Source organism: Chlorocebus sabaeus, chromosome 18 (genome assembly GCF_047675955.1).
Source record: "Chlorocebus sabaeus isolate Y175 chromosome 18, mChlSab1.0.hap1, whole genome shotgun sequence".
Lineage (NCBI taxonomy): Eukaryota > Metazoa > Chordata > Mammalia > Primates > Cercopithecidae > Chlorocebus > Chlorocebus sabaeus.
Genome location: NC_132921.1, coordinates 61,803,268 through 61,823,974, shown reverse-complemented (window position 1 = coordinate 61,823,974; position 20,707 = coordinate 61,803,268). Strand labels below are relative to the sequence as shown.

Sequence of the window (20,707 nt, the reverse complement as noted above, 5' to 3'; positions counted from 1 at the left end):
AGGTAGGAGAATGGCGTGAACCCGGGAGGCGGAGCTTGCAGTGAGCCGAGATTGCGCCACTGCACTCCAGCCTGGGCGACAGAGCGAGACTCCGTCTCAAAAAAAGAAAAAAAAAAAAAAACAGTTTACTTTAGATTTATACTTTTATTTTACTTATTTCTACTAAAGCATTAATGTCTCTATTTATAAAATATAATACACAAGCACACTTAACATTATGAAAGCAACAAAGTAGCTAAGTTTAAGGAAGCACGTATTTCATTCTTGCTAGCCATTACTTTAAAAAAAAACATGCCCCACCCTCTGCCTTTGTACTAAGGAGTATTTACACCTTATCTACACCATCTCTGTAAACACCAGTTACCATTAAGATAAACAGTCAAACCTCTCCATCGTTTTAGTTCCTTCACTATGTTGTCAGGTAGGGAGGTAGGCAACTGTAAACATTAATAAAATGTTACTGCTATGTCCATAGGACATGATAAATAATTAAAACTTTTATACTTAAAAACTTCTCAGTTCAGAATATGGAACCATATTCAAAAACTCAAATAAAACTAAATGAATTTTTAAAAATTGAAAAACGAAAAGAACAAAATTTAAAAATTCTAATACAAGATTTCAAAGTATAGAAATGATTTTAAAAATCAAAAAGATATGACTATTTAGAAAAATAAAATCTTTGTAATACCAAAACACATGTAACTAAAATTGAAAGACAACACCAAAACCAATCAAACTTACATGTATCAATATTTATAGTTTAGAAACAGAAATAAATGAAGGAAGACTTTATGATCTAAATCTTATTAATTCTTTAAGATTAAAAGTTTGAAGTTGTAAGTTAACCAAATTTTTAAATTATAATATCCAATCTAAAAAGGAGCCTTCAGAAAAGAATATCTGTAAAATTTAAATATAAAACAGCTTTCATGGAGAAAAATTCTCGTATCTCAGCAGTCACTGAAACTCAATGTGTGGTTATTCAAACTCAATGCACAGTTTTCTGAATACTTATTTTAGCTATTTTTCATCCCTTTCTCGTCAAAGTACTTTGGTTCCCCTAACAGGCATCCAAACTGCTTCTTACACACTTCCTACTAAACTCTATGTAGAAATCACTGATGAAATCACCAAAAAGTAAATAGAAGAAAAAATAAGGGCTTGAATGATCTAAGTCAAAATGTAGTTATATGAAGTCTGTCATTAACCTACACAAAAAATTACTTACATCTGCTTAAAAAGTTGTCAATATTTTTGTTTTTTCTTAAGGCAGGAAAATCCAAATCATATACCAAAGCATCCAATCCATCCTAAAGAAACAAACAAACAATGGTTAGTTTTTTGGATCACATTATGAACAGTTTCCTTTTTTATGAAATAATAAAATATATGCTTTAATATTTAATGTCCCCTAACACATCTTGTGTACATTTAACACCCTCTACAAGATTAGATGAGAACTGGGAGAAAAGCTGTTTTCATTTCATATGTAGTTCTTTTTACCTTCTAAGTCTGGCGGGCCCAGGGGCAAGAAAATTACCACAGATTGGCTGCAAGTGATTTCAATCCATGAGCTTTTCCCCTCATAAGGACATGAAATTTTATTTTGCATTACTTCTCCTTACTACTGCATTTATCTTTATCTCACAGACATCAAAAACCTATATTTGTTACTATAAATATTTTACAAGGTAACAGCTAAATAATAAAATGTGAGGTTTAATATAAAATAGATACCCATAATCACAAATACAAGCTATATACATTTTTAATTATAAAAATGTATTGGATTTTCATGGGTCTTCTTTCTTTCTTTGAGGCACTTTCCAGGGAAACCTAGCAGTAAAGGACACACATGAGCTTTTGCATTTTTTCTGTTTTTTTTGTTTTTTGTTTTTTGTTTTTATAGGGTCTTGCTCTGTTGCCCAGGCTGGAGTGCAGTGGTGCAATGTTGGCTCAATGCAACCTCCACTTCCTGGACTCAAGCCATCCTCCTGCCTCGGCCTCTAGAGTAGCAGGGACTACAGGCTCACACTACCACGCCTGGCTAAATTTTATCTTTTTGTGTAGAGACAGGGTTTCACCATACTGCCCAGGCTGGTCTTGAACTTCAGACCTTAAGCAATTGCTCCTGCATCAGAGTCCCAAAGTGCTGGGATTACAGGTGTGAGCCACCACGCCTGGCTGAGCTTTTGCTTTTAAGAGGATATTTAAGTATTATCTAAGCAAGTGCATGGCAGTGTGAAGGTATACTAAGCAGTACTGAAATAGGAAAGCATCTATTCAGACTATAGCCTGCCGCATGGCAGGAACTGGAAGAACATTCAGATAATCCTAAGCAATCTTCATTACAAAGTCTCACTCTTTGGTAAATGTTGTTTGTATAACTGAACAGCACTAAGGGAAAGAACGGTTTTTGCGTGATGCTTAATAATGTAATCAGTTCCAGATGGGTCAAAACATTAAAAAAATAAAGAACCAGGCAAAAGCATTTTAAAGAAAAAAATAGTATATTTAACATGATACTGTTGGGAGGACAAGTCACATAACCTTTCTGAGCCTCAGTTTTCTTTTTTGTAAAATAAGGGATAATGATTACAACACATAACAGATTTGTAAGAATTAAATGAGTTAATATGTGAAGTGTCTGGACATTAATAGTCTCACTTCTCTCTCTTTTATTTCTGTTACTGACATTTGAAAGTTCTCAATGTTAGTCTCCCTATTGACAGGAATGACCTACACAGAAAATAGACATTTTAGTCATGTGGTCATAAAACCTTAAAAGTAAATCTTAGGTCATGAGGTTAAACCCTTTCCCAGTGCGGTAATCCGAAGTACTTTTGTTGTTGTTGTTACATATGGGCATCTGAGTTTTGCGTGACCAAGTATTTGATCATGTGTTTGTTAACGAAAAATGAGCTGCCTCTACTAATTACATATGGTCACTAAGTGTTTGGACCTGGCACCATACACTTTAATTCTACAATACCACAGGATAGTCTATTACTTTTCAGCATCACCCATAAGCAAAACTTGTATGCCTTTATTAGGGAAATAAAGTTAGCAAGAATGTATTCTTCTACCTTAACCAAAGCATATACCAACTGAGGTTTCTAAGGGGAGTCAAGACACTGGGGTGGGAGAGAGGGATGCAGGCTTCCATTTTAATGCAGTGGAAAAGCTGCACAACGCAAGGAATGTTGTGCAGCTTTTCCACTATAAATGAGGCAGGAATCTTATCTTTTATTCAACACTCTGAAGTTCCATAAAATAATGCAGAATAGCACTTCCACACTTCCTAAAAGTCCAAATTCTAGTATCAGGACTCGAAATGTTAACATAACATTCATCCAAGTGCAAGAACAATTCACGAGGAATGATAATCAAAGGATATACTTCCACTGGTCCTTTACTTAATTTTATGATTTAGGCATGAGCAAAACTACCCTCTACTTTCACAACATGTCCATCATATAGCTTAATCATCAGTTTAAAAATGTAGAGGAGGCCAGAAGCGGTGGTTCATTCCTGTAATCTCAGCACTTTGGGAGGCTGAGGCAGGCATACTGCTTGAGGTCAGGAGTTAAGAGACCAGCCTGGCCAAAATGGTGAAATCCCATCTCTACTAAAAATATAAAAATTAGTCGGGCATGGTGGTGGTGGGCACCTGTAATCCCAGCTACTTGGGAGGTTGAGACAGGACAATCGCTTGAACCCGGGAGGTGGAGGTTGCGGTGAGACAAAATCATGCCTCCAGCCTGGGTCAAAGGGCGAGACTCCGTCTCAAAAAAAAAAAAAAAAAAAAAAAAAAAATGTGGAGGAGAAAATATATAACAGAGGGGCCAATCAATGTCAAAAAATTACAGTAATTAAATTCTTTGCTACTAATAGTTGAACAAGGGTAGTAGACCAGTCGTAGCAGTTATATGTTAAAAGAAGGTAGTTACGTAAGTATTTTCACATATACACACAAAGTCAGGCATAATCAATTAAAAGTATAACATTTTACAGTGATCTTTAAAGTAAAAACACTTCACATTTCCTGAGAAGCACTGATATGGGGGTGGGAGGGAGCACAGGGAAGAGGAGATAGAGGCCTGTTGTGTTATGCCACAACAGAGTTGAAGCAAAAGCAGAAGCAAAAGAAAATTATTCAACACTACTGCAAACTTTAGTTTTCTGGATAGATCTGAATTAACAAAAATGAGTCAGGTGTAAAACATCATTTAGGATTAAATCCATTAAAAATAACACATTATAAGGCATGAGAATTTAACGAGGAAAGGACAGTTACATTATTATAAGAAACATTCATTTTTAGGTAAATTTTCAAAATCTAAATGGTTATTATTCTAAACCTAATAGACATATTTTTGGAGAAACACTACCCCACCCTCAAAATTCACTGAAAACTATGGCAGCAAAACTGGGGCTTCTGAAAACCAAACTACTTCTAAAATGGACTGCCCACTGGTACTAAAGAGTGCTGACAAACTCTGATAAGAGAGGATATACCATTTAAAGAAAATGCTTTTGGTATATGTAGTAAAATGTTGTTTTAACTAAGTCCCTTAGGCCAGATGTCATGGCTCACAACTGTAATCCCAGCACTTTGGGAGATCAAGACAGGAGGATCACTTGAAGCCAGGAGTTCAAGACCAGCCTAGACAGCATAGCAAGACCCTATCTCTACAAAAATAAAAGTTTAAAAAAAAAAAAAAAATAGCTGGGCGTGGTGCCACATGCTTGCAGTCCCAGCTACTTGAGAGGCTGAGGCAGGAAGATCGCTTGAGCCCAGGAGCTTGAGGCTACAGTAATCTACGATTACGCCACTGCACCGCAGCCCGGGTAACAGAATGGGACCCTGTCTCTAAAAACCAATCAGTCGACCAATCAATCTTTCTTCACTTGATAAAGAAATAATTCATCAAAATTAAGCACAGCTATGAAAATGAAAACAGAATTTCCTTAGGGAATTTTAACAACCTGATATTAAATACAATCAATATCTGTTTAACTAGTGTGACATTACTATGCCCAGGTCAATGTTTCCCAGGACATTTATAGTCAATAAATAAGTAAATAATGTTCCAAATTATCTAGTACAACAAACAATGGCTCTTCCCAATCAGTTTCCAATCACAACTTTGTCCAGCCTGTTTCTCTACATGCACATAGCTGGGCTTATGCCAGTGTGCTACCAGCCATTTCCCAAATAAGCCAGGCTCACTCTACCCTATGGAACCTCTGCACCTGCTCTATTCTCCAGTTGGAATGTGAACATTCTCACATTAAGACTGCCTCAAAATGTCCCTTACTTTGTGCTGCCTTCCCCAGTGCCCTGAGGCAACGTTATATGACCTCCTTTGTGCTATTACAGAAATTATGTATTTAGCTGTTATACTGTAATTATTTATTTCTAAATATGCCTCCTCTTCTGCAGGAAAGCAGAAAAAGAAAATACTTCCTGTCTGAGAGTTCAGAGGTTAGTAGGTAGAAAAAGTAAATATAGGACATCAAGTGTTGTAAGTAGGTACTACATAAATAGAGAAAGGGCTGTTGGGGCTTTACAGAGAAGATGAAATTTGAGCTGAACCTTGAAGAACAGAATTATGAAGGAATAAGACAGAAGTGGGGCAAGGCAATCTAGAGGTGAAAAGCAAAGAGAATTCAGAGAATGAGAGTAGAATGTTCTGGACTGGGAAAGGTGAGAAGGAGACGAAGGAGAAGGAGTCAAAGCTGTGATGATGAGGTAGGGAATGTTAAAGGTATAACATACCAGGAGAAGAATTTATCTTCTGATAATTTGGAACCATAGGAATTTCTGCGGTAAGGAGAGTGGCATGACAGGTTTTTATTTTAGTAGTCTGTCAATGATAAAGATGATAAATTAAAAGCAGAAGAGATAGGTGGAGATGAAAGCGACTAGGAGAATACTGTGGTAATACAAGCATAAAAGGATAAAAGACTGAAAAACTGGGGAAACAGGAATGGGGCATTAGAAGCAAAAGAATCTGATGAATAACTGAAAGAGGAACAGGAAAGGTTGAAAATGATTATATGATCTTCAAGTTGATTTAAGAAGACAGCAACTTCATTAAACAAGCCAGATAATATAATTTGGAGAGAAGACAAATATTTCAGACACACTAAATCTGAGGTCCTTTGGGATATCATTTCATGGATAACTAGATGGTAACTGGATATAAGTTTGGGTTTAACAGAGAGACTGGGACTATAATATAGATTTGGGAGTCATGAGAGCACACTTAAATCTGTGAGAACATATGCAATTATCCAACAAGAATAAACAGGGAGAGTGGAGAAAGACTCAAGAATAGAACCCTGGGAAACACTAACATTTAAGAGGTACACAGAGCAGGCTGGGTGCAGTGGCTCACGCCTGTAATCCCCATACTTTGGGAGGCCGAGGCGGGCAGATCACCAGAGGTTGGAGTTCGAGACCAGCCTGACCAATATGGAGAAACCACTTCTCCATTAAAATACAAAAAATTAGCCGGATACGGGGATGCCCGCTTGTAGTCCCAGGTACTCGGGGGGCTGAGGCAGGAGAATCACTTGAATCTGGGAGGCAGAGGTTGCAGTGAGCCAACATTGCGCCACTGCACTCCAGCCTGGTGACAGAGAAAGACTCTGTTTCAAAAAAATAAAAGAAAAGGAAGAAAAGCAAAAGAGGTACACAGAGCAAAAATGGTGGAGGAGGACACAGAGAAGAGAAGACAGACAGAAAGAATAGTACCAACGAAGCTGAGAAGGAACTTAAAAAGCAGAAATGCCTTAAGAATGAATTTAAAACGTCTCAGGCAGTCAAACAGAATAGAGAATGCAAAAGAAGCCAAAACATTTGCCATTTAAATATCACTGATGGTCGCATAACAACGTGAAAGATTTAATGCCACAGAATTATACATTTAGCATCAGTTAAATGGGCTAGGTGGCTCACGCCTGTAATCCCAGCACTTTGGGAGGCCAAGGCGGGAGGATCACTTGAGGTCAGGAGTTCAAGACCAGCCTGGCTAATATGGTGAAAACTCGTCTCTACTAAAACGACAAGAATTAGCTGGGTGTGGTGGAAGGCACCTGTAATCCCAGCTATTCAGGAGGCTGAAGCAGGAGAATCACTGAACCCGGGTGGTGGAGGTTGCAGTGAGCCGAGATCGTGCCACTGCACTCCAGCCCGGGTGATGGAGGGAGACTGTCTCAAACAAAAAAGAAACAGTTAAATGATAAGTTTTATGATATGTTTTTGTGTGTGTGTACAAATATACACACACATAAAAATTTTTGTATTTGTATTAGAGATGGGGTTTCACCATGTTGGCCAGGCTGGACTAAAACATCTAACCTCAAGAGATCCTCCCCTCTTGGTACATACATACACACACACACACACACACACACACACACACAGAGCCATAATTTATTTTAAGTCACTATCAGATATCAGCAAATTGATGGACTAGGAAGCTCCAAGCTCTCCTTCACCCACAGAAACATCAAAAGTAACAAGCTATCTGAAACAGGTCTGCAGAAGTTCTAGAAAATTTAGGTTTATAACAAACAAGCAAATATCCAATCAAGTAAAAGCTATCCCAAATGGTAGGAAAGCGTTACGGCAGGTTACTTGCTCTTGTCCCATCCGCTAAGGATAATCTTAAGTCTTGAGCAGGTAGTAGACTGGTTCCTCCTCTTACCACCCCCCCAAACCTTGAACCCAACGGGGTAGAATAAGACCATACTGTGTATGTTCATTCTATCTTGTATGGGAGATACCTGAAGGACTAAGGCAAGAACCTAAACTCTGTTTCACATAATTCAGAATACAGGCAGGAAAAGCAGCATGCGCTGCTCATAAAGGCCACAACGAAGCTAACTACAAAACCTACTGACACACCTGAGGTAAAAGATGGGGAAGTAGGGAGGACTAGTGGACACAACACAAATAGACCATCTAGGCCCAGAGGAGAAGCAGGGTGAGACTCTTTGGGAAATAAGATGATTCAAAAGCAGCCATGTATACAGAGGAATTTAAAAAGCCATGTGAAGCCCAGGCAAAGAAGCATGCTAAGAAAAATCCTGAGAAGATCCTAAGTTCTCATCTCATCTGAGTTTCATCCTGAAACTCAGAACAAGCCTAGCTAAGTGGTAAAGGAGTACCCCAGCAGAGGGCAAATCTGCAAAGACTGAGAGGTGGTTCTCTTTTTGTTTTCTGCGGCTTTTTTGGTATGTATTGGAGCATCTGACATTCAAGGAAATCTCTGCCCAAACATTAGCTGAATACAAGCTAAAGGAATCAAGACTTCAGTAATCATCCACAGTAAGGAATAGTCTTTGCAAAAACAATTTGGAAAAGTCTCAAAACAAATGGACTACAGCCATTTGTACTACAGCCATCAGCAAGAAAAACCAAACAGGCCAGGCATGGTGGTTCACACCTTTAATCCCAGCACCTTGGGAGGCCAAGGTAGGCGGATCGTTTGAGCCTAGGAGTTCGAGACTAGCCTGGCTAATATGGCGAAACTCCGTCTCTACTAAAAATACAAAAATTAGGCAGGGTGGTGGCGTGCGTCTGTGGTCCCAACGACTCAGGGGGCTAGGGCGCAAGAATCGTTTGAACCTGGGAGCGGGGGGCTGCAGTGAGCTGAGATGGCACCAAAAAGGGTCCTTTGGAAGGTGTTTTGCAGCTCTCGTCTAGCAGGAAAGCCCGGGACACCTGTGCTGTAATGGCAGTCTGAGTCGCTGGAGCCAGGGGTTTGAGCTCCAGGACCCATCAGTCCTGCTGGACCATCTGTGAGACTAGTTCTGAACCCAGAACAAAAGACCAAAGCAGGTCTGTCTCCAGTAGTCTCCACCACAGGCTGGACAGGGTCGACGTGGCTTCGTCTTGCTTCCTGGGCATTCCTTCTTAAAATGCCCAGACTGACCACACTGATAACAGCTAGAGGATGCACCTTGGGGATTCTGGACTTTACAAGATTGTAATGCTGCTACTAGAGCCTCTGTTTTTCTCTTGTACTACTTCTCCTTTTCTCAGGCTTCCTCCCAATCCCTATTGTAAAAGACTGAAGTGGCTATTCTCAGGAGGCTTTCTAGGGTGCTATCTGGTTCTATTGCTTGCTTCTGTAGCTTTCTTTTAATATCGGGAGCTGCCTGTGTAATAAACTTGTCCTTCAGGATGAGCTGTCCCTCAACTGAATCGGGGTATAGAGAGGTGTGCTTTATTAGTGCCCCTCTCAGCCTTTCCATAAAAGCTGTGGGATTCTTGTCTGGTTTTTGGTCTATCATGGACAGTTTAGAGTAACTGAGAGGTTTAGCTGTGGTCTTCCATAGGCCTTCTAATACACACCTTAAAAAGTGCTTCCTTTTCCATTCATCTGCTGAGTTATTGGGATCCCAATTAGGGTTATTTAACCGGAACTGCTTCCCTTCCTTGTGGGAGTGAAGTTTCTACCTCTTCCTCACCTTCCTTTTCTCCTCTTTTTTAACTTGGTCTGCTATAGGAGGTATGTTGTTCATCTCCATAATTTTCTGCTGCTTGCGGAACTCTCTGCTTTTCAGCTGCAGGGAGGGTTTGACTTAGCAGCATCACAACATCCCTCCACATGAGATAAAACACCTGAGTTAAATTTCAGAAAATTTCTACACGCCTATCAGGGTCATCAGAAAATTGACCTAAGTCTCCCTTTACTTGCTTAAGGTCCTGCAATGAGAAGGAAACTTGAACCTTTATGGCACCATTCCCATCAGGCATTTCCTGGAGGGGTAAGAATGAAGAGGGGAAAGTAGGATATACTGGAGATGGTGGGGCTGATGGTACAAATAGAGGGGAACGGGAAGGGTCGGCACTTCAGTAGCTGTCTTAGATTGCTCCTCTGGAGCCCACTTTAGCTCTGGGGAACTACTCCCTGTGGGCTTGCCTGCCACCAGTGCTTTAAAATACACTCCAGGGGAGTGCATGTTGAAGACGATCTGTTACCCATCCAGAAAGAGAAGTGAGAATAAAAGTGTTCTCCTTCCTTTCGGTATGTGATCCACGTGTGTCCATGTAGTTTTTTCTAATTCGACTTGAGACAAAGAACCTAGTGATCCTCCACTCATCAAAGCCATACCACTAGCAAACCCTGGAGAATAGAGAAAATCTGATTTCCAAAATCACCACATTATAACAGTTAAATGGCCAATTTTCCATTAAGAAACCTCAAGATATACAAAGGAACAGAAAAACACGGCTGGGAGGAATGAAATAAATGAACAGAAACCATACCCAAGAAGCCTAGACATTGAACTTAATAAAGACATTAAAAACTCTTAAATATGTTCAAAGAGCTGAAGGAAAACACAGAAAAGGAACTAAAGGAAACTAGGAAAATTATATATGAGCAAAATGTGAATGTCAACAAAGACAAAGAAACTATATTAAGAAACAAATTCTGGAGCTAAAAACTAATACCAGTAACCAAAATGGTGTACTGCTGGCATAAGGACAAGTATATACAGCTGGTGCTCAAACAACGTAAGTTTCAACTGCATGAGTCCATTTATACCTCCCTTCCACCTCTGCCACCCATGAAACAGAAAGACCAACTCCTCCTTTTCCCTCTACTCAGCCTAATCAATGTGAAGATGGTGAGTATGAAGATCTTTATGATGATCCACTTCCATTTAATGAACGGTAAATATATTTTCTCTTCCCTATGAGTTTAGTAATATTTTCTTTTCTCTGGGTAACTTTATGTAAGACTACAGTATATATATTTACATATAACATACAAAATACATGTTGTTAATCAACTCTTTATGCTATCAGTAAGGCTTTCAGTCAACAGTAGGCTATTAGTAATTAAGTTTTGAGGAAATTAAAAAAGTATGTATTTCATGTATTTCAAATGCATGGGGAGAGGGTAGTGGTCAGTGCCCCTAATCCCCATGTTATTCAAGGGTCAACTGTATAGACAAATGGAATAGGAAAAAAAAAAAAAGACCACAAACCCACACATACATATGGTCAATTAATTTCAACATGTGTGACGTAACCATTCAATAATGGACAATCTTTTTAGTAAACAGTGCTGGAAAAACTGCATATCAACACGCAAGAGAATCAAATTTGAGTCCCCACAATATACCATATACCAAAATTAACTCAACAGGGATCAAAGACCAAAATGTAGAAGCTAACTATAAAATGCTTAGAAGAAAACATAGGGGAAAGTTTCAGGATATTGAATTTGACCACGATCTCCTGTACATGATACCAAGAACACAGGCAACAAAAGAAAAAACAAACTAAACCTCATCAAAATTAAAAACTTTTGTGCACTAAAGAACACTATTAACAGAGTGAAATGGCAATCCACAGAATGGGAGAAAATATTTGCAAGTAATATGTCTGATAAGAGATTATTACCCAAAATATGTAGGGCACTCCTAAAAATCAAAACAACTCATTTTAAAAATGTGCAAAAGCTTGGATAAAAATGTCTCCAAAGACAGAAATGGCCAATAAGCACATGAAAAGATGCTCAACATCATAAATCATTACAGAAATACAAATCAAAACCACAATGAAACATCACTTCACACTCATTAGGATAGTTATTGTTTTAAAAAATCAGAAAAGAACAAGTGTTGGAGAAGATGTAATGAAACTGGAACCCTTGGCAATGCTGGCGGGAACGTAAAACAGGGTAGCTGATGTGAAAAATAGTATATCCGTTTCTCATAAAATTACCACATGATCAGTAATTCCACTTCTAGGTATACACCCAAAGGAACCAAAAGCAGGGATTTGAACAGATATTTGTACACCAATGTTCACAGCAGTATATTCAAAAGAGGCCAAGGTAGAAACAACACAATTGTACACCAACAGATGAATGGATGAAAGGTAGTATGTACATATACTGTAATATTATTCAGCTTTAAAAAAGGAAATGCTGACACATACTCTGACATAGATGAAATTTGAAAATATTATGCTAAATGAAATAAGCCAGACAAAAAAGAAAAAATATTGTACAATTCCATTTATACACAGTACCTAGAAATGGCAAATTGGTAGAAACTGAAAGTAGAATGGAGATTACCATAGGCTGGAGGGACAGGGAATAAAGAGTTATTTTTTAATGGATACAGAGTTTGGTTTGCAACAGACGATATAGTGCAAACAGATACTGGTGAAAGCACAAAATTGTGAATGTACTTTAACACCACCAAATTGTACTCAAGAACAGTTAAAATGGAGACGGATGTAGTGGCGCGCATCTGTAATCCCAGCTACTCAGGAAAGTGAAGTGGGAAGATCACTTGAGCCCCGGAGTTTGAGAGCAGCCTGGACAACCCCATTTCAAAAAAAAAAAAAAAAAAAAAAGGCAAATTTCATGTTAACGTATATTTTACTGCCAATTTTTTAAGGGCATTATTAATCTTAAGTAGAATGCTTCATCAGAGGAGAAGGTGCACATACCAGCTTACGGTCCATTGAAAACGAAGAAAGGAGAAAAATGGCTAAATGAGAAAAATTAGAAGTGTGCATGATTTAAAACTTAAACTTGATGAAACATTTTTAGGTAGAAAAGACGTTTTTATAGAAGATAAATGATTTAACAAGGTTCCAAAAGATGTAAGGGAGAACAGGCTTAAGATACCAAGTTAAGACATTAACCTTGTAAAGTGAGAGAATACTTCTACAGAAATGGCGTTCTGTCTCATATTCCAAGCTAGAATATTTAGCAGTCATATGATCTTGAGCAAGTTATTTAACCCATCACCACCTCAATATTCTCATCTGTAAAACAAGATAGTATCAGTAACAACCACACAGGACTGTTTTTTCTTTTTTAAAGATTTATCCGAACGAGTCACAAAAATATATTCACAGATAATATCAAGGATGATTTCCCTCCTACTGCCGTAAAGGTTTCTAGGTATGGGTGAACACAATCAAAGTTTTCTCCTGGCATGAGTAACTGAAGAAGTTCAGATGGTTCAGACTCTGGGCAGAGAGAGTTTGTCATTTCTCAAATGACTCTTTTAAGTATCTAATTTGTTATTTTGGGGAAAAATAAATACACGTCATACATTCTTTAGTTAGCAGTAGTATGAAATTTTTTTTTTTTTGAGATGGAGTCTCACTCTGTTGTCCAGGCTGGAGGCCAGTGGCGCGATCTCAGCTCACTGCAACCTCCACCTCCCTGGTTCAAGCTATTCTCCTGCCTCAGCCTCCTGAGTAGCTGGATTACAAACACGCACCACCATACCCGGCTAATTTTTGTATTTTTAGTAGAGACAGGGTTTCACCACGTCGGACAGGCTGGTTTCGAACTCCCGACCTCAAGTTGATCTGCCCGCCTAGGCCTCCCAAAGTGTTGGGATTACAGGCATGAGCCACCACGCCCAGCCTGAAAATAATTTTTTAAAACTCAGCTAATTGTTATTTTCTTGAAATTCTTATACAAATTCTCATATAACTAGATCTTGATCATGGAAAAAAATGAAGAGAATCATTCATTTTCCATGGAACCATAACAAAAGATTTAACATCTGTATAACTGTATGCCCAGAAGACAAACAAGAAAAACAGAATGGGGCTAAAAGGGACTAAAATAAATGATGGCTAAAAATTCCCCAAATTTGGCAAAAGACATAAACCTACAGGTTGAAGGAGCTGACCAAATATAAAAACAGGACATACCCAAAGAAATCTAAGCCAATTTTTTAAAATGTCAAACTAGAATTCTACATCCACTGAAAAAAAAAATCAAGACATTCTCAGATGATGAAAAACTAAGAGATCTGTCTCAAGCAGACATTCTAAAATAATGGTTAAAGGCAATTATCTAAACAGAAGATGATGAAAGAAATAAACCTGGTATATCAGAAAAGAAGAACAAAATGTAAAAATATGGGAAAAGATAATACATTTTTCTTCTCTCGAAAGTTAAAGCAAAAATTATAATGTTGCTTGTTTCTCAATGCATGTAAGAAGATATTAAACATGAATATTTACAAACAAGGGTAAAATGACAAAAAGGAGGAAAAATTTCTACCTTTCAATTGAACTAGTAAAATGTCAACACCAATATAATATGATGTTTTCTATGCCTAACTTAATACCTAGAGTAACCAACTTAAAAAGCTACACAAAGATATATACACACAAAAACACTTTCAGATAAGTCAAAAGGGAATTATAATAAATGTTCAAGTGGCCCAGGAAGGCAAAAAAGGAACACGGATACAAAAAACAGGCAGGTAAAAACAGAAAAAAAAGAATATAACAGCAGAATTAAACCCTAACATAACGATAGTTATATTAAATATAAATGGTCTAGACAACAATTCCAATTAAGAAACAGATTGGCAGACCTGGATACACAAACACGACCTATCCACAGACAAGAAATTCACTTAAAATGCAAAGGTAGGTTGGAAGAAAATGAATGGGAAATTATTTACCATGCAACTATTAATCAAAAGAAAGTGGGTGTGGCTATATTAGTGTCAGACAAGGCAGACTTCAGAGAAAGAAAATGGCCAGGCACAGAATGGAAAATTACATGATCACAAAAGAGTCAATCCACCAGGAAGGCACAGCAATCTCAACCATATATGCTCAGAACAATAGAACTGCAAAATAAGTGAAGCAAAACCTGACAGAAATGCAAAGACAAATGGACAAATCTACAATTTTAGTTGGCACCTTGAATACTTCTCTCTTAACAGTTGATAGAACTGGGCAGAAAATCATCAAGAACTTAACACAATTAATCAACAAGATCTAATCGACATTTATGTAACATTCCACCCCAAAGCAGCAGAATACACATCGTTTACAAGTGCTCATGGAACACTTGCCAAGACAGATCACCATATTGTGTGCCATAATTCAAACCTCAGCAAATTAAAAACAATTAAAACCATAACAGAATGTGATCTTTGACCAAAATGTACAAACTACAATAAATAAGAAAAAGACAGTAGGGAAATCTCCAAACACTTGGAAACTAAACAACAGATTTCTAAATAATTTCTGAGTCAAAGGGAAAGCCTCAAAGGAAATAAAAATACACATTGAACTGAAGGAAAATGAAAATACAACACCAGAATTTGTGGAATGCAGCTAAATCACTGCGAAAAGAAAAAATGTATAGCATTAAATGATTAGAAAAGAGTAATGATGGTCAGGCGCAGTGGCTCAGGCCAATAATCCTAACACTTCGGGAGACTGAGGTGGAAGGATCACTTGAGCTCAGGAGTTCAAGGCCCATTTGGGTAACAATAGAAAGACCTCGTCTCTACAAAAAAATTTAAAAATTAGCTGGGCATCAAGGCGCATGCCTGTGGTCCCAGTCACCCAGAAGAGGCTGAGGCGGAAGGACAGCCTGAGCCCCGAAAGGTCAAGGCTGAAGTGAGCTATGATCACGTCACTGCACTCCAGTCTGGGTGACAGAGTGAGACCCTGTCTTAAACTAAATTTTTTTAAGAAAAGAAAAAGAGCAATAATTTTCAATTAATAATCTAAGTTCCTTTCTCAAGAAACTAGAAAGGGATCATCTGAACGAATTTGCTATGGTCTGAAAGTGTTCCCCAAAATTCATTTATTGGAAACTTAATCCCTAGTGCAACAGTGTTGAGAGGTGGAGCCTTTGGGGAGTGTAAAGGTCATGAGCGCGGAGTCCTCATAAATATATTAATGCCATGATGAACACGTTTGATTAGAGAGTTTGGCCCCTTTTTGGCCTTCTGCCTTCCACCATGTGAGGACACACTGTCCCCCTCCCTTCTGGAGGATACAGCTTTCCAGGCACCTTCTTGGGATGAGAGACTAGACCATCATCAGAGAACTAAACCTGCTGGTGCCTTGATCTTGGTCTTCCCACACTCCAGAACTATGAGAAAAGAAATTTCTGTTCTTTATAAATTACCCAGTCTTGGTTCTGTTACAGCAGCAGAAATAAACTAGGACAGAAATTTTTTAAAATATTCCTGTTATATGCTATTACAAATAACATATTTTATTAAAACTTTTTTTTTAAGACAGAGTCTCGCTCTGTTGACCAGGCTGGAGTGTAGTGGCGTGATCTCAGTTCACTGCAACCTCCACTGGTTCAAGATATTCCCCTGGTTAAAGAAATTCCCCTGCCTCAGCCTCCAAATACCTGGGATTACAGGGGCACACCACCACAACCAGCTAATTTTTTTGTATTTTTAGTAGAGATGGAGTTTCACCATGTTGGCCAGACTGGTCTTGAACTCCTGACCTCAGGCAATCCACCCGCCTTGGCCTCCCAAAATGCTGGGATTACAGGCGTGAGCCACCACACCTGGCCTAAAACTTTTTTTAATTGGGAAGAAGAATGGCATTATCTTACATTTTTACAAATCTCTTTAGCATCTAGCTTAATAGAAGACAATTGGACACTCATATCTACATCTGCATTCAATCTATGGCAATACACCGACCGTCTTGGTTTGAAGCATGAAAATCTAACTTCACACAGATATGGACAGATGCTCCCAGATTTATGATGGGTGGGGGTTATATCCTGATAAACCACTTGTAAGTTGAAAATATCATAGGTTGAAAATGCATTTAATACATCTAATCTGCTAACATCATAGCTTAGCGAAGCCTACCTTAAACATGCTCAGAATACTTACATCAGCCTACAGTTGTGCAAAATCATCTAACACTTTATATTTTATAATAAAGTGTCAAATATCTTATGTAATTTATTGAATACTGTACTGAAAGTGAAAAACAGAATGGTTGTATGGGTACTCAAAGTACGGTTTCTACTGAATGTATATAGCTTTTACACACACCACCATAAAGTGGAAAAGTCATAAAGTGAACCATTGTTAAGTCTGAGATTGTCAGTAGTTGGAAAAGGGAAGAGTACGTTAACAGCCTTTTCAGATAACCGGAAATTCTTTTCTACTACATCAAATTTGACAATTGGTATTTCTTAAAGTTTAGGGGCATTGTGGAATCTGAAATTATATCAATGGTTTCAGAACTTTTTGCACCAGTTTGCCACATTAAAATTTATTGGTCTATCTTCTACTTTGAATGGATCTTTTATTCATGGATGATTTTATAACATCATGCATTGATTGGTCACTTAGAAAATACTAGTTCCTTGAATTATGCAGCCAAATGTTGACACATTTCGTCACATCTGTAACCCCAACACTTTGGGAGGCTAAGGCAGGAGGATCTCTTGAACCTAATAGTTTAAGACCAGCCTGGGCAACAAAGTGGGACCCTGTCTCTATTAAAAATTTAAAAATTAGCCAGGTAAAATTAGCATGCCTGTAGCCTCAGCTACTCAGGAGGCTGGAGTGGGAGAATCACTTAAGCCCATGAGGTTGAGGCTGTAGTGAATCATGATCCCACTACTGCATACAGAAGCCAAATAAAGTGATTATCTTTATTTTTGAGAACCTGTATCAAACAACGCACACACAAAAAAACACATTATTGGCTTTTGGTCCTTCATTCAAAATTCAAGAGGTACTGGGGTGAAGAGCAGAATATCTGTATTTTCATATAGACCTCTTGTAGTTTTAAAATGTTATCCCTCAGATAGATAGTTTACATTTAAACAAATTATCCATTATATCCTATTTCCTAACATGATGTCAACCATCTTCGGCTTCTGTTACAGTAACAAACAAGCAAAGATATTTTCTAGAAATTCAACAACAACAAATAAATGTTTATTGAAAACTTACAACATGTCAAGCAGGGCTCTAAGAGTCAGTGATACAACAGTGAACAAGACAATGAGATACCTGTTCTCACAGAGCTTACATGTAAGAGCATCAGTATCTCAAAGTACAATAGATCAGAAGCCCAAAAGCTAAGTAAGCAAAATGTATTACCATTTAGGGAAAAAAAAAAATTAATCTCATAGGAACAGTAAATTTCCAAACCTTTTTAATCTGTGAAAATATCTGTTTTTCTGTAACAGTTGACCCTTAAACAACATGACTTGGAACTGCACAGATCCACTTATATGCAGATTTTTTTCAATAAAATACACACAAAGTATGCCTCTCCTGCCTCCCTTTCCATCTTTTACCTCTTCCCTCTCTGCCATCCCTGATACAAAGAGACCACTCTCTCCTCCTCCTCAGCTACTCAACATGAAGATAATGAGGATGAAGACCTTTATGAGATCCACCTCCACTTAATGAATAGTAAATATCTTTTCTCTCCCTTATGATTTTCCTAATATTTTCTTTTCTCTAGTTTACTTTACTGAAAGAATACAGTATATAAGATATATAACAGCCAGGTGCGGTAGCTCATGCCTGTAATCCCAGCCCTTTGGGAGGCCGAGGTGGGCAGATCACAAGGTAAAAAATTCAAGACCAGCCTGGCCAATATGGTGAAACCCCGCCTCTACTAAAAAAACAAAAATTAGCCAGGTGTGGTGGCATGCACCTGTAGTCCCAGCTACTTGGGAAGCAGAGACAGGAGAATCACTTGAACCCAGGAGGCAGAGGTTGCAGTGAGCCAAGATCATGCCACCGTACTCCAGCCTGGGTGACAGAGCGAGATTCCATCTCAAAAAATAAATTAATACATATATATATCACAAAATATGTGCTAGCTGAATGTTTACATTGGTAAGGCTGTTAATTGTTAAATTTGGGGCTGGGCACGGTGGCTCACACCGGTAATCCCAGCACTTTGGAAGGCTGAGGCAGGTGGATCACTTGAGCCCATGAGTTCAAGACCAGCCCGGCCTACACAGTGAAACCCCATCTCTACCACAAATACAAAAATTAGCCCGGCGTAGTGGCCGAGAATCGCTTGAACCAGGGGTGGGCGGGGGGACACAGGATGCAGTGAGCCGAGATCGTGCCACTGCACTCCAGCCTGGGCAACAGAGCGAGACGCTGTCTCAAAAAATAAATTAATTAAATAAAAAACTGTTAAATTTGGGGGTGAGTCAAAAAAGTTATATGCAGATTTTCAATTATTAGGGGAGTCAGCACCTCTAACCACCATGCTGTTCATGGACCAATTGTAAACTATTCTTTTATAGCCTCTTCACATTAAAATAATGTCTTCACAAATTACTAAAGAAAACAGCCAATCCATTCTTTTTGACAGGTGAAGGAACAAGGTATTGGGGAGTTACAATGATGATTGAGGGAATCTCTTCACTTGGCTTCTGTATCAAATTGGATTTTCCCTTCCCCAGTAAAAAAATCAAAGCAACCAAACAAAATAAAACAAAACCAGCCAGGCACTGCTTGTAATCCCAGCACTTTGGAAAGCCAAAGTGGGACGATTGCTTGAGCCCAGGAGTTCAAGACCAGCCTGGGCAACATCATAAGACTTTGTCTCTACTAAAATTCAACAAAGTTAGCCAGTTGTGGTGGCACAGGCCTGTAGCCCCAGTTACTCGGGAGGCTGAGGTGGGAGGACTGCTTCAGTCTGGGAGGTCAAGGCTGCAGTGAGCCATGATCGCACCACTGCACTCCAGCCTGGGTAAGCGAGACCTCACCTTAAAAAAAAAAAAAAAAAACCAACACAGCTTCGATTTAGCAAATGTCAGAAAACGCTCATCCTTTTCATACAGCCTAGCATTTTTAAACCACATTTTTTAAGAGAAAATAATTTATTAAATGGGAGGCAAGACTTTTCCTTCAATTCTCATACGGTGGAGCAGTGATGAATCACAAGAATCTGCATTTGGTTCTAATGTGGTTGGATCCATAAACAGGCATCTGGAAATCCTCACTATGACACAGCATCAAGGCAACGCAGCACACAGGTATCCTTCTCTTAAAAGACCAAGTGTTATCTCAGATGGTGGTCTTAAGCTGAAGTGTGGCAAATAGCTGGCAATATTTATTTTAATGTCAGATAATTTAATAATGGTAAATGAACTCCAATTTCCACCCCTCCTTCATGCAACTGTAATGTATCTTGGTATAAGCTGGCTCTTCCCCAGTTCCAAGACTGGAGCACATGATGCAGACCTATGCTCATCAGCACACCATTCTTTTGACTGAGATTGATTCAGATATGGGTACATAATACCTAATTTGGTCAGATCAATTAGGGATTCTATTTGAAGGTAAGAAGACTTTTCCACTGTGCCTGAACAAATAGTCTTGGACGCTCCTAGCGCTTGTCTTGTAACCACAAGTTCTCTGGTGGACAACACCAAAGAAGCAGATCTGGAAAACCAGCTGCAGTCACATCATTTGCAAAACCTTTGGGGCCAGGCCAAATAAGCACCGGGCACATTGGTGAGAGATGAAGGTACAGCCACTTATCACCAGGTTACTCTATTGTTTTTGTAAAGTTTCAAATGCTGCTTTCTAAATTATCTCATTTAGTCCTCATTGGTACCCCATGAAATAAACTATTGTTAATTCCATTTTACAGATTGAGAAAACTGCACTTTAGGAGAGTGTATATGACTTCTCAAAGGACAAAGAGGGAAGAAAGAGTAGCATAATGTACACCTATGACACTGTCTGCCCTGCCCTACTGCCCTCATTTTCCTGTGAACTGCCTCCCCATTCTCACAGTTCTCATGTGATCCTACCCGCCTTATCACAATTAATTAGTCAAGGAACAAGGCGCGGTGGCTCACGCCTGTGATCCCAGCACTTTGGGAGGCCAAGGCGGGCAGATCATGAGGTCAGG

The 20,707-nt window shown here is 38.7% G+C and overlaps 1 protein-coding gene across 2 annotated transcripts in view; it reads right to left on the bottom strand.

Moving 5' to 3' along the window:
• The window catches only part of ROCK1 (Rho associated coiled-coil containing protein kinase 1), a 154,635-nt gene that overhangs the window by 114,492 nt on the left and 19,436 nt on the right, over positions 1–20,707 (bottom strand). For both annotated transcript variants that reach the window (XM_007974485.3, XM_007974486.3), the window contains exon 2: positions 1,232–1,313. In XM_007974485.3, coding sequence (XP_007972676.3) covers positions 1,232–1,313 — 82 coding nt within the window. The remainder of the gene's footprint in view (positions 1–1,231; positions 1,314–20,707) is intronic.